Source organism: Notolabrus celidotus, chromosome 14 (genome assembly GCF_009762535.1).
Source record: "Notolabrus celidotus isolate fNotCel1 chromosome 14, fNotCel1.pri, whole genome shotgun sequence".
In the NCBI taxonomy this organism is placed as follows: domain Eukaryota; kingdom Metazoa; phylum Chordata; class Actinopteri; order Labriformes; family Labridae; genus Notolabrus; species Notolabrus celidotus.
In genome coordinates this window covers 13,606,390-13,623,342 of record NC_048285.1, presented here as the reverse complement: position 1 = coordinate 13,623,342, position 16,953 = coordinate 13,606,390, and the positions used below count along the sequence as shown (strand labels likewise).

General features: G+C 42.2%; 1 protein-coding gene across 1 annotated transcript; it reads right to left on the bottom strand.

The window, feature by feature from the left end:
* Positions 1-1,330: 1,330 nt before the first annotated feature.
* Positions 1,331-16,755, bottom strand: ypel2b (yippee-like 2b). The gene is made up of 5 exons (XM_034700339.1): positions 16,557-16,755; positions 8,834-9,065; positions 7,991-8,034; positions 7,503-7,611; positions 1,331-4,061 (listed from the first exon to the last, which is right to left on the bottom strand). The coding sequence occupies exons 2-5, from the start codon at positions 8,948-8,950 to the stop codon at positions 3,972-3,974; spliced, it is 360 nt and encodes a 119-aa protein (XP_034556230.1). The 5' UTR covers positions 8,951-9,065; positions 16,557-16,755; the 3' UTR covers positions 1,331-3,971.
* Positions 16,756-16,953: the final 198 nt, after the last annotated feature.

The following is a 16,953-nucleotide window of genomic DNA, read 5'->3' as shown; positions in this document are numbered from 1 at the left end:
CACGGGGAAGACCCAGGACACGCTGGCGAGATTATATCTCTCAGCTGGCCAGGGAGCGCCTCGGTGTCCTCCCAGAAGAGCTGGTGGAAGTGGCCAGGGAGAGGAGTGTCTGGGCTTCCCTGCTGAGACTGCTGCCCCCGTGACCTGGACCCGGAGAAGCGGAAGAAGATTGTATGGTATAGGTTATGCATATCTTTAGGACTTTTGATGCCATAAATCTCCTGTTACCAGCACTTGTGTGCTAATTAATGTCCTACAAAGTCAAAACATGGTAGACCACATTGAGTACATATTCCGTCAAAGTCAAACTCTTTGAGTTTTTGACCCCATACGTAACCATAAAGATTAGTAAAGGTATTTTTTTAAGGAAAATAAACTTGAAAGAGAGGCTTAACCCCTGCTTGTTAAAGCTAGCTAGTGACATAGCATGAAGCAGCAAAGAGAGGGATAGTAGTGAAAAGAGAGCCCCAGATAAGCAAGTCCTTTCAGAGCTAACAAGCCTAGCCTAGCTTGGCAGAATGGCACCACTTGTGTTGCTGCATCCCAGAACTGTGTCATTCTGTGATTTAATGTATTCAAGCAGGCTTTAAATCACAAAAAATGTAATGTATTCAATTTAAATAATAACTTGTAATAAGTTACCTAATAGCTCAAAGGGTTAAAAGCAGTGTAAAGAAAGCACTTGTTCACAACTGTCTGTGGATAGGCCTCTCGTGCTATAGTAGAGTTTAGTAAACTTAAAACTTAAACCCTGTTTTTTCTTTGACACATTGTAACTAAGAACCACACCGTTTAACCTTTCTGTCCCTATTCTTATTGGTCTCTAAAGAAGTTGTGTAATTCGTTGGCCTCAAGCATACTTTCATCACTGTTCATCGCAGCTGTGGTTGTCAGTTTAAAAGATTCAGTCTGGCTTTCAGACATTTGGAAATCAGCCTATTTACGTCAACAAGATTACTGTTTGAGTAATCAAGTTTAAAATTTCAGGTGTCCCACATATGTAGTCAAACATATTTATACACATGGAATACAAAAAAGCCAGCATTACAGAGTAAAGTTAGGAGATGTGACCTTTTTAGTGGGCACAAATAATTTCATGAAAGACACTCCTCCATTAGAGAAAAATGTGGGATCCAGTGTTTTCAGGGCTTGATTAATACTGAGTTCAAACATGTATCCACCTCAGCGTTTGTTGCATAAGTCTGAATCATTCTTATTTTGAAAATCTCTCCTTTAGCCACCCAACAAAATCAAATTTTAATGCTGAATATATTAACCAAAATTAAAAGGTTTTAAGGTTGTATGAGAAGAAAACATCACATTCCATCCATACAGTTATCAAGGTGCATTTTATTAGATGAAGATCCAATGATATATAGTCAACATCAGCATCCTCCTTTACAAAAGACATTAAAATCGAAACATTTTCAGTAAAAAAGTAGTATCGTACAGCCAATGTGTGGTACCAGAGAGAAAGCATGACATGACCGAAATCATATTCATTCATCATCATATGGATAAGATAAAACACAATACATTAACACTATTTACAGCCTGTAACACAGAGGTTGACATGAACGGTAATCCTCATGGTGAATACAGTAAATAGAATATACTCATATATTAAGATCTCCTGTTTACAAAATAATAATGCATTATATCACAGAGAAAGGCTATCCACAACCTTGGCTTTCAGCTATACACACCCCCATGTTTAGCAACACTTTGCCCAAGCAAAATAAGGTTTTTTGTTTGGTCAATTTATTGTTGATGGGTGGGTTCTTTGGTTGTGCTGGGTTTAATGTGGCAGCCTCCATCTGAGCAGTCTGCTGCTGTAGAGAGGAGTTTGTTTAGGTTTGGTTCTAAGTGGAAGGTGTTGGAGAGGACTCGCCGAATAAATGTTTGTCACAACAGGAAACTATGTGTGAAAAAACAGGACAACTAATTTGACTTTTCTAAACCAGGATCACATTTAATCTGTAATGCTTTGGTGCCATCCTAGAAAGATCTCACATGCCGAATGGACTGAGATTAGATGTTATTTTACAGCACAAGACTTCATCGCAACTCTAATACACACAAAATGTTCCTTTCACATAAAACGTGATGAGGACCGAGCACAAAACTGGTCCGAACACTTGTTTTTACTTTGTGCATGCATTAAAAATCGCATTACCACGGGATGGAGGCAGCTGTGACACAGTCTCTCAATTGAAAATAATACATTTCCAAGACTGACACATCCAGCGCGTTAAGAGCGATCCTGGCCTTAGCAAAGAAAAGTTAGCATCAATGTTCCTGAGCAGCACTATTGAAACCCCAAATATAATCCAGGTGTTATAACTTTAAGGCCCATGATGCACAGTGAAAAATAAAGTTAGTGAACTCAAGTAAGCACAAAATTAAAAAAGGGAAGGTTTTAAAACTGGGGCTAACCCTAAGAAGAAAATATGTTGGTGCATTAAAGAAAAATAGAAGTCTATCTGTTGAGTGAAATGTCTCAGATAGTCGCTGTGTGAGAGCCAGTTGGTGAAGTTCAGTGTAACAGCAGTTAAACAGCACTCATCCCAGACTGAAGGAGAGCCTAAGAGTGATCAATTTAAACTTTCATACGTGTAGTTTAATGCCTCTGCATTTGTGTAAATACCTCATGAAGTCAGTAAAAAGAATAACTAATGTTTTGGGAATTTTTTTTATATCATAAGTTTTTTCCCTAGGCCCATGAAACAAGTCATGCATTGGCCATATTTCATTCTACCCCAAAATCAAACTTTCATTTGAATGAAAGCAGGATAGCACTATTTTAGTTTCTGACTGATCTTTAGCTGCCCTGCTGTACCTGTAGAACTTCTTCACCTTCACCAATCAACCTACAAGAGCTGAGAGATGCTCACAGTGCTCATGAACCTTTGGGAAACCCAGCTTAAGTTGTTCATCTGGGTTGTGTAACTATTTGGCCAAGTAACAAAGGTGGATGCAGCGATGCATCCCTCCAAAAACCAGACATACACAGGACGGATCCGCAGAGTACGGTATACGGTTTGTTGTACCAAAGGATGAATAAAAACCCAGGGGAGTTTCTTTGCTGCTGTGAGGGCAAATTCCCATGAGATTTTAGGACGAGCTGGTGGCTGCCTGCCTGTGTCTCTTTCACTCTCGGCCCACCCTGCCCTGTCATGAGCTGCATTGCTGGCAAGGCACAGAGTGGATCCAAGCCAAAAGCCATCAAAGCCACTGCATAACTGGATCAGAATCTTCCTCCCCCTGCAATGTTGAGTGAGTGGCCTGGTGGGCGGCAATCCCTGCAACCCCCCCACCCCACCTCTTCCTCGCCACAACCCAACACCCATGTGCTCGAGCCTCAGTGCCAAGGCTCAGCGCCAGGCCTCATCACTGGCCCAGCTGGCATGGCCCCGATCAGCTGGATTTGCTATAATCATCTTAGGTCATCTCATTCAGGCTGGTGACAGAGTGAATGCTCCGCAGCTCTTTAACCAAGGCCAATGAACCCTGTCAGACTGGCCCCACTGGCCTCTTTCTGGCTTAATGTCTTCTGAATGGTTCCTAGCAGCTATAGAAGGAGTGTTGCCACATTTTTTAAAGCAATCAGATCATGTTACAGTAGAGGGGTAAATAAGGAAGCAGAAAATGAGAGATCTTGTCTTGCTGGCCAGTCACCTAGTCCTGCTAGCTGCGCACAAGCCTGCATCGTCCGTCTCTCATTCAAGCTGGGATGTCTGGTGCCTAGATATATACGAGTGTATGTGTGTGTAGGCGGGGTTGGGAGGGATGGGCAGAGAGTTGCAGAGGTTAATGGTAAATAAGCCAAACCAAAGTCACACACTCACCCACCACGCATGACCCCCTCCCTCCCGCCCTCCCATCATCCATCCATTTGTCAGTCCATCCAGTCACCCAGTCCCCCCCTCCCCTCTCCCCTCTGCTGTGGTTGTGTCCCGGCTGTTCATCCCTCAGTCCCAGCCATTGTCCTTGATCATGTGGGCCAGCTCGATGATGAACTTGCCCTCTTTGTACTTCTGACTGCTCTCGAAGGCGTGTTCCTGGAGGGTGTGGTAGAGGAGGGGGAGACAGAGAGGCAGCATTTAACACCAGTGACAGACTGACAGAGAACGACAACATGTTTATAACTCTGACAGGAAGAAGAATACTTCAAGAAACAGCTTTTGATAGTCTATTTTAGCTGAATGTGAAATCTTTGGCTCAGTCATGGTCTGTCTCTGCTACTGGCTCTTTGGAAGCTGGTTATATAACCATCAGTCAGTGAACACTGCAGAGGAGCCTGCAGAACCAAAACTCTGACTGGACTAGATAGTCATACCTTATACAGACAGAAATCTGTCTCTATCCACGCAGAAACTGAAAATAAGGCCACAGATCTGATCCTCGCTACAGCCAACACAGATTTGTGTGCTCTAATTTTGCAGGCTGCAACATGTATTTGTGAGGTGTTTAATCTAAATTCAAAACTCAGAATGGGACTCTAAGAGATCCCAGCAAACAAAAAGATCATGTGTCCCTTCATTATGTTTATGTTGATGCCACAGACTGCACATCAAAACAGAAGTGTTGGAGGATTAAGAAGCCAACATATTTGGAGCTACTCCTTCTGACTGGCAGCAGTATAGGGCATAAACCCTGCCTTCTCCATGTTAACAAATGGAACATGGGTCAAACTATAAGATGTAAACATATGTTTAATAAATGGTCTTTTAAACACACTTTCTGCTACCATAGTTAGTTCTAATTGTGCTGATTTATGCTCAACTGTTCATTGTTCTACTAAGTTTGGCTTTAATTAGTGATTTGATGTTAAAACGATCACTGATTGACAACTCTGTTTAAAAATGCAGGCTTCTGCAATGTTCTTTACCAGATAAGCAAAGTAGAGGAGGAACATTGAGAAAAAGTAACAAACACTAACCAAAGAGTCATTGAACTTTCCATAGCCACGAGTGTCAGCTTCAAAAAGACACAAGAATCTGTGTATCACCTGGGGGATCTCTGGCGTTCTATCAGTAAGTTAATTATGTGTTTTGGTGAGCAGAAGGGGTGTATTGTCATTCGTGTGTCTCAGTACTCATCAAGATTGTCTTTTGGCTTCACAGTACACAATGGGATGAGAATGGAGGCGTGGGGTCCATTTAATATACAGTCAACGAGTGACTAACATGTCAACCATTTTTGGCATTAGCCAAGCTAACTGATATACTTTACAGCCAGTGTGAGAAACAAACAAACTAAAAGCTCAAATTTTTGGCAAAGTTAAAGACAAAGTTGCTACATGATGGAATGTTCTTTAACAGCTCATACTAATGTTAATTTAGAATCAGGATCTCAAAAACTAATGATACCCCTAATAGCCTAGCTGTGCTTTTTGTTGAGTGCGTATTTACCTGGTTAGCATGCTAACACTCTCAGCTACAAAGGAGGCATGGTGAAAATCAGATTTACCCAAACCCAATCCAAGAACAACCATTATCACTGTGTGAAAGTTAGCATTCAGCTCAAGTACCGCCTTAAAGAGATATTATCATGGGCCCAGACTCCACTACAAGAAACTTCTCCAAAGCAAGTTGTCCTACTCTATATTTATGCTTTTGTGTTGAATTTCATCTGAAATAGTAAACTTGATTGTTTCAAGAGTTTATATGAATGTAGTCCACTAATCAACGACCCATATTCCCAAATTGAGATTGTGGCCCCATCAACTGACAATGAGAGCAGCAAGCAGCTGCTTCCAAACCATAGACTGTATAAAATATGGACGTAGTATCCATGACGTCACCCATCTGTTTCTGAAGTGCTGTTTTGAGGCAGGCTTTGAGCCTCCTAGCCAACATCTACAGTGTTCCTGCCTGTCAATCAAGTCAGCTGTGTCTCTCATTGGAAGACTCGTAATCTCAATATCTTCGAAATTGCCGCGTTAGAAAACAACAGTGTACAGTGTGAGCCGATCGAGAAATGAGCTATCCATACTACACTCGTCTTTTGTACCAGGCTGTAAACATGTTTATTTCTGCTGTAAAGATCGGCTTTTTTGAATTGGTGTGTATGTGGTTTCCAGTACTTCCAGAGCCAGCCTCAAGCGGATCACTGATGAACTGCAGTTTTTAGCACTTCCGCATTGGATTCATATTTTTAGACCGGAGGTTGCCACTTGTTCCAAACATATCTATTTTTTGGAAATATCTATCTATTTTTGGAAACATAGATATTAAATCATTAAATGCATTTAAAGATTGCCAGTGTTTATAATTTAAAAAATGACACAAAACAAAAACCTCTGCTCCCAATCCAAGTCTATTAACAGCCTTAAGTACTTGCTCCAAACCACCCACTCCCTGTAAGCCTCTAGAAAACAGTGTCACAGTAAGTAGGCTGACACAAATGTTCTTCGACTGTGGAGTGTCTGAATCTTGTTTTGTCTTTGTCTATTTTGGTTCAGAGCTGCAGGGGGAGCGTTATCAGATTTCTCAGTTTAGAAGTGCAGTAGGTCAAGCCTTTCAATAGAACTTTGATGTTTGCAGAAAATCAATACTGCTGCAGCTGATATTAATGGCAGGCCTCCATTAAGTCCTATCTGTGTACTTGTGCATGCATGTGACCTTTTTGGGGTCCTGACAGGAATAAAGACTACCCAGAAAAGTATCTACATTTACAGCTAGTTGACCAGGTGTTCATCAGGCATTATAAGGAAAATGTGTTATTTTTAGACTGGAAGGTTAAAGAGTCCAGTTTAAGGCTGGGCATGTGGGGATGAAGTTAGAGGTTAGGTAAAGAGTGCCGGTCAATGGAGCCTTCTCAAGAGTCAAACAACAAGGGTACTGTGTGTGTGTGTGTGTGTGTGTGTGTGTGTGTGTGTGTGTGTGTGTGTGTGTGTGTGTGTGTGTGTGTGTGTGTGTGTGTGTGTGTGTGTGTGTGTGTGTGTGTGTGTGTGTGTGTGTGTTTACCACTTAAAGATACAGTCACGTGCCCTGTAGTGTAAACTCTCACCTCTACACTGACAGGGTTCAGCCGGGACAGCTGCACATGTTCAGAGCTCATATGATATATGAAGACAGCTAATGTGTTGATCTTGTTCAGTTCACCTTGACATGGGGCCTTAAAATATCACCCAACGCATCCTGCACATGTGTTTTGACATGTTTAATCACAGCTCTGACAGTAAAGTCGGCTCTAAAGATGAGTGGAAAATATACTGATGTTTTTGTCCAATTTCCTCAATGTATTGAATTCATTATACGTTATTAAAAGCACCAAGGACTGCTGCTTGATATCTGTTTGAACAAAATCCTCTGCATTATTAATTCATCCAACAGCCGTACCACCGCATTGACCCTGAGGGAGGAGGAGGTCCAGCTATAATTAGGGTGCAAATAAAATTAGGGGGTGCTATAAAAACAACTTTGTGGTTCATCATCTCCTAACCTTGGTTTTGGCTTTTCTTAACACAGTGTATCAAATCAGTCTAGGACACTTACATATTTCCAGCCCAGGGTCGTCTTGCAGTTCTCACAGTAGATATCTGCTACAGCATGCAGGCCTGTGAGCAATACTCTCTCCTCTGCTGGGCCACACCCGACGTTCACCCTGAGAGAAGGAAAGTGGGTTTGCGAGGAGGAAAAGTGGAGAGGAAGGGAGAAAGAAGTTATAAAACCAACTCTGTGCGAGTGGCTCAAGTTGCTTGTACTGTATGATGTGTTTAGAGTGAGTCACAGCCTCACACCCACTCGCACAGAGGGGAGCATAGATTAAAACAACCTAATTTTCACACTCAATTCAGCTGATAACGACAATGCTCCTAAGCACAGGCGGCACCAGGGCCTCAAAAACAATATGCATTATTAACCTGAGCTTGTTAGCTCACTTAAGTCCTGTCTGACTCCTGACGCAATACATTTTGTCCTGACATGTAACATCAAGTGCAAAACCAAGAGTGTTGAAATGCTTTTTTTAGAGGGATACTCACACTGAGTTGAACAGGTAGGCTCTCCCCTGGCTGCCCTGGAACGACTGCAGAAATAAATAAGAAAAAGCTGAAACAAGAAACCTTTCAAGCAGTGTAATGATTCTATAAAATGATGCAAACATGCTTTCAAAGTCATAAAGCTCGGTCAAATAAGAGCCTCTAGGTTCCCTTATGAAAACGCCCTCATGTTGATTCAAGATTTAAAGATTTAGCTAGGTTGCAGCTCATATGATACTAGTAACATAACCATTAAAAGCAAGGGTAGCTCTACTGCTACCAGTGTATACCTTTATTATACAAGCACTAAGGCTACTACTGCTAAAGAGACACATTACAGAGATTCATGTAGCACAGCTGTGTTATGACCAGCTGAAGGTATTTGTGCACAGGTGAGCAGTGTTTTCATAACCCCAAGAGGTAAAAGTGATAGTGCATTCATAATCCAATTCATAAACCAGCTTAAAACATAATCCAGCCAAAGGCAATAGTGTGGTGAAAGCTGACACAGACACAGGTGCTCAGCCTGTTGTTTATTTTTCTAATTCCTTATCTAATTTTCAAGCTTTTCTGCTTTTAGTGCAGCCAGTCGTTGTAAATTCTGCACTATTCACTGTTTCATGAATGAAATCAGAGTAAACGTTCACCGTTTTTGAGTTGTTTTGAGAGTAAGCAATGTTTTCTGAGATAAACCAAACATTAAAGTGTTATAAGAATATCTGCTCTGCTTTAATTTTCAGTCTGTAATAATTAGCTGCCTGGATGTAACACAGTGCTAACGGTTTCCAGGGGCAACCCGTAATGGTACGATGAGTCAAGCCAAAAGAACAAGGTTCTGCTGGTTACCTTGGAGATGAGCTCGTCGTGGTTGGCCAGGTGAGCTCGGCAGTGGATGCAGCTGTAGGTTCGGTGGCAGCTCGGCAGGTACGCCTGAAAGGTCTTGGAGCGCGTCATTCTGACCATGGGCGGAGTTGGCGGGCGGTGCAAGAAGGGACTGCCAGCCCAGGTCGGCTCACAAGGGAAGCACCGCAACACACAGGTGAGGGCCGTGGTGGGCGGTGGGTTGGGAGGCGAACACCTGAGCACAGGGAGGAGAAGAGAGCAGATCATGGTTACATGTTTGAGTAACAGCTGCTTCCTCAATCTGGCGTTGGAAACTGAGCCACAGGTGTATAACTGCTGATGGGATTACAGTCTGCTCTGCAACCTGCTTGTGTCTGTGAAACTCCTGAAACATCCACAAGCTACGATATGATGGAAATTCATGCATTATTAATGAGCCTGTTTCCCACACTCAGTCACTGCCTTTCAGATTCAAGCCAAAAACGCTGAAGAAATCACACTCAAAGAGAAGAGATTTAAAAATGATGCACCACACTCATCTGCCCATTGAATCCTTGCTGGCAACATTCACTAACCAGCCACAACATTATGATCACCTGCCCAATATGGTGTAAGCCCCTCTCTCGTCAGGTCGATGCCAAAATGACGCGACACAGGTAAGCTGTGGTATTTGGCACCAAGACAAGAATTCTCTATGTGTTTTGACACCTTTCTATCAGAGCTAATATCAACGTTCTTAGTGATTTGAACTTCCCATGTTGGAATGGACCACACGGACCAGCCATCTCTCGCGACATGCATTTTATCACCCATAACCTTGTTGCCGCTTAATCAGTTTACCGGGTAGACATAAAGGATGATATTGATGAGACTGAATGGAATGATGCATGTCTGAAAGCACAAAATCAGACCATAAAAACAAGATATAAACTACTTCAGTATAAGTGGTTAATGAGAATGGTACATAACCCCCGTCAAACTTCATTATATGTATAATGCCAGTATACCAGACGTTTGCTCTAAATGTTTGCTTCATTGTTTGTGGGAATGCCTAAAAATTCAGATGTTTTGGAGGGATGTTGTTGGGTGTTTGTCAGCGATGATTGGTGTCAAGGTCCCTTTGAATGTTAAACTTTGTGTGCTTGGAATATATCCGAAGGACTTGGGGCAGAGTTCAGGACAGACCAGGCTTCTGGACTTTGGACTTATTCAGGCTTGGAGAGCTATCGCACTATGTTGGAAGAATATGGACGCCCCATCTTTGAAAATGTGAATAGAGGGGCTTTCGGGCAGCGTTGGACTGGAGGTACTGACATATATTGTCAATGGCAAACTCAAAGACTTTATTCAGCTCTGGGGGCCATACATGGCTATCATCAGGGATGTAAATGTGGACTTTCTCTAAAAGAAACTGTGGGAATCACAATTGGCTAATTTAATTTAATTTATTTTGCACACTTGCCAATTGATTTTGGTATGGAGAGATGGGGTAGGGGTTTTATTTTTTTATTATTTTTTATTTTGTGTGTGTGTGTGTGTGTGTGTGTTTGTGTGTGTGTGTGTGTGTGTGTGTGTGTGTGTATGCTGGATGAGTCTTTGTCTATGTTCTTGACTGTTCATGTATGTAAAGAAAAAAATGTCAATAAACATTGTGGGGGACAAAAACAGTTTACCAACCTTGGACCAGGTATTGACCCCTGCAGACTGGAAACACCCCACAAGAGCAGCAGTTTTAGAGATGCTCTCACCCAGTCATCTCACCATCACAGTTTGGCCTTCGTAAAAGTCCTCCACATACTTACACTAGTCCAGTTTTCCCAAGCTAATGTGCTTTGAACACATCATTTCACTGCCTAACATACCCCATCCACTGCCAGGTGACAGTGTAACAAGAAAATCAGTGTTGTACACCTCCATGGTCATAATGTTTCGGCTAGGGACTTGCATTGAGAAAAACACAATTCAGCTGCACCTCCAGCGGTTAGGGCTTTGCCAGTTTGGACCCTATTTCATAGATACCATTTTCTACATGCTAGTTTTCTGTCTAACTCTGCAAAACTATTAAAAGGCCAATGTTTACCCTTCATTAAGTCAGGATGTATTGCAGGGACTCAAATGAAGTAGCACCTAAAGGCGTTTTTCGACCACAGGAACTTTACCCCTGAACTAAGTGCGTTTCGACAGGAGGAACCAGGGTCTAAATTTAGTTCAGGGGTAGATAATCTTCCCCCTGAAAAGCCCCTGCTTGGGGATAGTACTTTTCAAAGGTCCTGGGACTTTCAGTTTAATGTTATGGTGTTTGTGGACATGTGTTGAAACACAGAGATAGTTCCTGGGAATGCATACTAGTTTAGTTTTTTATTAAGATTTCAAAATATTATTTAATAAAACTTTTTTTTTTCCATACGTCACTGGCCTGATTCGCACCATCTACCCAGGACTTCAGCCCGTGGTCGAAACGCAGACAACAATGGGGGCACAAGAACCATTTAGTTCTGGGGAAAGTAGTTTTTGGGGCTAAAAGACCCCAGAACTCTTGGTCGAAATGCATCTAATAACTTTAAGCCACACCTGCTGATCCGGCCTAGAGGAGGAAATGTTATGATAGTTAGTCCTACACATTGGGGTTTGGACCAAACGTAGTATTATTGTCATCAGGAATTAAACTAACCTATTAAAAATATTTGTTGCTTGAGGCTAGAGTCTTTTAAAACTTTCCAGTCAGCCTCAGACATACTTCATCTAGATTTCTAATCAGCTAACATTAGCTTATTTAACTAAGATGTCATACATGGTTAACAAATATTCCTGCTAAGTATTGGCATGGTCGCATTGAGTTGTGGGTATTAGCATGTTGACATGAGTACTTAGCTCAAAGCCAAGCTGCTATTGAGGCTTTAGATCCTTACTAAGATTGTGGTTCCTGCTTGTTATGTAAGAGCATTATCTACTTTTTTGTTTTATTTCATTGCAGCCGGATACCTTCTAGTTTTTGACTGTTAGCTTAGATGTCAGATTGGACTGTACCAAAGTATGATTGGTATTGTCCACTATTCTCTGCTATACACAGACATATTGGAAAGTTAATTGAGAAAACACACAGTAGAATAGAATGTTAATGAAAACAGTCATTAGTTGTGGCTGTCTCCATTAAGCTGTGGTCACACTGCTCATCACTGACTCCAGCTCAGTGTAGGACACACAGGCAGCTCTGCTAGCTCATGCTCTGTGTTTAAGTCTATGAGGCTGCAGAGATAATCTGCTTAGCCTAGCACTACTGTGAGGATCGTGCTCTGCTTGCTCCATGATAGCCGAACAGGCCGAGCCCTTAAAATACTTGTGCCCTGGTGACTGAGCAGATTACTGAGCTGGCCTGGGAACCTGTCCCAGACTCTCAGGCCAAGAGGACAGGAGTCTGTAGTGACTAACTCTTCATGACAAACTAAATGGTTTGGAGCCTGTGCTCTCTACCTCAGACTGCAGATGTAATCATTGTGGTTTTATTGCTTAATGCAACTTTGATTTTGATTTCTACATGTTGCTTTATCTATCACAATATTTAATCTAGCACTATACCCCAGTGCTTCTTTTCATAGAGTTGTGGTGGAGCCTCACTATTAAAGAGGATGTGACTTCTTTATCATCTACAGACCTACTTAAATAGTTATCTTCCAAATGAAACAATCCCCTTCTAGCTAAACAAAAACAGCAGGATTATGACTCTATAAGATTCTGTTATCACTTCACTTACTTAGTTTTTAAGAGCAGTTGTATCACCTTCACAAAAATGCTGTCCTATTGTGTCTCATCTCCTTCCTGTCTGTCTCTACTTTACCATCTGGAAAGACTCATAAAACTGTGAATGGGAGCAGGAGGCCTGTGTGACTTCAGGACAAACACGAGAGAGACGGAGAGGCCCCTTTTGTTTTACTGCCGTGCTAGACGATTGTTTTTGGTGTCCGAAGGAGGCTGATAACAGCTACAGTGCTGATGGGAAGGACTGGGAATATAAATAAATAAGACAGTGAGACGTGCCCTTGTTTAGTCTCCTCTGACTCAGGGCCAGCGGCGTGGGACTGGGGCACAAAGACACGCTCAGTACAGTTGTCAGAGTTGATCCCTGACACTCTGACACACACACACACACACACACACACACACACACACACACACACACACACACACACACACACACACACACACACACACACACACATAGTGATGTTTTACCCAAAGTGGCTTTCACCCCTCGGTCATTTCAGGACTAAGAGAGAAGTTTTGCATCCTGCATCAAAATAACAATACGCTAATAAACCAAACAGATGTGTGTGACAGTTCATTGTTTGTGTTTGCTCCTTTAACAACTAATTTTAAGCATTTATGACTTCACAAATGTACAGCTTTGTTACTTATATGTGAGATATGATCATAATTAAACACATTGAGTTTGAGTGTCGGTCTGATCAGACAGTCACCACAAAACTGTCACTTTGAATTTTAAGAAAACATTACAGTCATTATCATTACTATTTACTGACATTTAAGACCAAACTATTACCTAATTAAACAAAATCAAATCTCCTAACTTTGAACAATGCTGCCTGATTAAAGTTTATTAATTACTCTGAGGTACTGTAGGTAATCTACAAATGTAAGCTTCAAACTTAAGCTTCAAATGTAATTAAACTAAATTAAAGCTTGTCCTCTTAAGCCCCTACGCTAATGCTGCACGTGCTACAAGTCACTCAGGATAAAAGACATGACTGATTCACTAAAATGTAGACGTTTCAGTCCGGTCAACAATTGTCTATAACAGCTGAGATGTTTACTGAAACCATCAGCTGTTGAAAAAGCTCTATGAAAGGCTGTTGCAGTCAACCCACATATAAAGGAGTGCATCACAGTACTAATGTGCCCTTATCGGACAGACAGTCAGCAGCCGCGATGGATTAAAATATTGCTCCTGTTACTCATCTACTCACGGGTCACAAATAATCCATGTGGAGTTTTCTCTGTGTGTAATCTGCTGTGATCTGAAGAATCACCTCATTTAAGCCATAGCAACAGTGGCTTTAAAGGAAACTGGGCATTGGAGACTTCTGACTTTAGTAGTAAGAAATGGATTATAATGTATGGTCCTTGTGTAATTAGTCAATTTGGTCAGCCTAAGCCAGGAGAAAGGAGTGTGTTTCTCTTTGTGTCTTAGACTGTTAGACCAAACAAGGCACTAAGATTTCTGGGAGTTGTCACAGATATGTGTTCACACTTTCTGGAATTGTCAGGGACAAAGAAATAAACTGGTTTGAAGAAGTGTTCTGCTTTCATTTGGCATGTTACATGCAACATTAATCAAAGTTTGGTGAAAGACATCGAGTAACTTCAAAAAGAAGTCAACAAAGTATTTGAAAGATGGAAACGGAAGCAGGTAAAAGGTTTAAAAAGCACATGATACAGATGTAAATGTCCTGAATTGTTCAAGGCTGGGCTGTGGTGCTGTTTGACATTTCAAAACAATTAGTTTCCAAGAAGAGAGCCACACTCTTCTCAGTGGGTGGACATGCTTGAAAATCAGTTTGCAAGGCATCATTGTTTGTAGGTTGCTGACACGCTGCACAATGCTGACGCAAAAAAGTCAAGCCAGGCAGCTTTGAACTAAATAAAAACTCTTTGGTGGAAGAAGAAATTGCATAAATGATCAGATGACTGGAGAAACTGATCACAGAGATCCAGACAACAGCCTGAAAATGTTACCAAATCTGACAGGTCAAGATGAAGGACTGTCAGCAAGACTGTCTGTATGCCTCTCCGCCTGTTTGTGTATTTGTTTTTCTGCTGTCACTCCATCTATTCATCAGTTCTGCCGCGGGTCGTTTGAGGTCACCAAGCTGTCCTTACTGGTCATTTCTGGGTGTCATCACAAAAGGCTACGTGCCACGAGTCTCCACATCCAAAAGGGCCCTTGTATCCTCACAAAAAAACCTTTGTTATGTAACACACTGATGCTGCCACTGCTGATGCTGTTTCCCACAATGATGGAGGGCAGGAGAATGACAGAGGGGAGGAAGGGATCCAGCGGAGAGGAGGATGGGAGTCAGACAGGGGCACAGAGTTGGTGAAATGAGCAGAGAAAGAGGGAGGGAAGGAGCAGCATGTGACCCTTCAGCTTTGGATGAGCAGCGCGTCTTTCCCTGCCCACGAGATGCACCGACATGATTTCTGTACTTCGTGTACTTTCATCCTGCTCTTCATTCAGTCTTACACTGAGGCCAGCAGCATACAGCAGCATGACATCACTGACTGGAGCAGCAGAAACTCCTCTCTCCTACCCCCCTCGTATCAAATCTCACTGATGAGATGATGCTCTTGCATCCCAGGTGTGTGTCTCTGGTTACTGTTGCTATGTTTCATCCCTACTCTAATTTCTGCCTGTCTGCCTCTGTTTCATTCTCCATTAAGGAAGGCAACATGTTTTCAGATGCTTTAGACTAAAGTCTGAAGTAACCTATCTCTAAATACACATTATCTTGCTTGGTGGTTGTAACTTATATAATCCTGATTAACATGTACACATATGTTGTTTTATATTTCTGTGTGGGGTTATAAAAAACAGTGTGGTAAAAGAAGACAAGAAAAACAAAAACAAAGTGGACAAGTGTCCTGTGGAAATGTAGGCACAACACGTCAAGTTTTGTAAATGTATTCAGGCGCAGTCTGAGTAGGATCACCTTCAAGGCATGCAACTCCCTCAACGCCATCATTGATCTGTGTGTGTTAACTCCTTAAACAACAAATACTAATGTGTGTGCTTTGCATTGAAAAATAGATAACAACCAGTCCCAAGGTTCAGGCCTGATAAAGGTGTTTGTTCTTTAACCAGACTCGTCAAAACTCTATTAAATAGATGTTTCTGGGAGGATACAGCTCAACATTAGACCACCTGCTGGCCAAACTGTTGTGGACTTGTATAACATGGTGTAGTGACAACAATCACCTGTGGTAACACGCCAATAAATATACAAACACACGAACGCCCTCTGTGTACAGTGTTTCTGTGTGATTATTGGCATGAAACAGGTCACAGGCAGTGGCGCACTTCATCTGGGGCAGAACTTCAGCCACCACACGGAGCACAGATGGCGGGGATGCCTGAGATCAGCAATGCTGGAAAGACACACACACACACACATGCGCGATCGCGCGCACACACTTAGCCTACATACACACCACCCACACTCATCTTCAATGACTTTGACAGATCGATAGGAATCAGGTGATCGCTGTCACAGTAGGCTGTCACATGAGCATATTACATGATAACCCGCATTGATCATCGCTGACGTGCACCATCACGGCAAAGCAGGCGCGCGCACGGGAATGATGGCGCAGGACTGCCAACATAAACAGCATGTGTCTCTATAATAAGAACTAGATCTGTGTGGCTTTACTGCAGAGTGGATCTCAGCACCTCACCAAGAAAGCAAACATTAGGCCAGGCATGAAAATACTTTTAATACTGATGTTGACAGGGGACAAAACCATAAACTTACCTTTAAAATATACTATTACAGCATATCTGCAGCATATCGCAAAAGTTGCCTCGCTTAAAAAGTACTGGTTGTCAATTGTTTCATATCATCAAGGATAAACTCCATATAGACATGTTATGAAAGTGCGTGGCAGCAATCCACTTAAGTGGAAAAACATAACGCAGAGGAAATCATTTTACCTTTGAAGGGAAGAAAAACTGTTTTCCACGTAGCCTAGAAAATGTCGCACCTCCTCGGGTTTCCTTATGGTAGTGCCAGAACTAAACCCCTTTTCGCATTCCTTCCCAGGCAAATTTCCTCTTTTCTGTGTCTCCGGCCCTGACGAGTCCTGCAGAGACGCAATGTTTTGACGCGAAACGATGCCCAGCAGAGTTTAGAAGAGGCAGATATAGAGAGTGATGAAACAGCCAGGTGGAGCAAGAGCGTTCAATCCTACCCACTTCCGTGTTCGCCGCAAACCCGTAACACAGTTAGGACTGTTTCTTTTAATTAGAATGTCGATGTTGATTGTAAGTCCAGTGTCCTCTTTTAGATACATTTGAAAGCGCTGCATAAAGATGGAGGACATCTATGAAA

Excerpts from the sequence above, each read along its gene's own strand:
- ypel2b (XM_034700339.1), bottom strand. The coding sequence starts at position 8,950 with ATGGTCAGAATGACGCGCTCCAAGACCTTTCAGGCGTACCTGCCGAGC. Across the intron at positions 7,612-7,990 it reads GCCTACCTGTTCAACTCAGT|GGTGAACGTCGGGTGTGGCC; the intron begins GTGAGTATCCCT and ends TCCTTCTCTCAG. Across the intron at positions 4,062-7,502 it reads CGACCCTGGGCTGGAAATAT|GAACACGCCTTCGAGAGCAG; the intron begins GTAAGTGTCCTA and ends CACACCCTCCAG.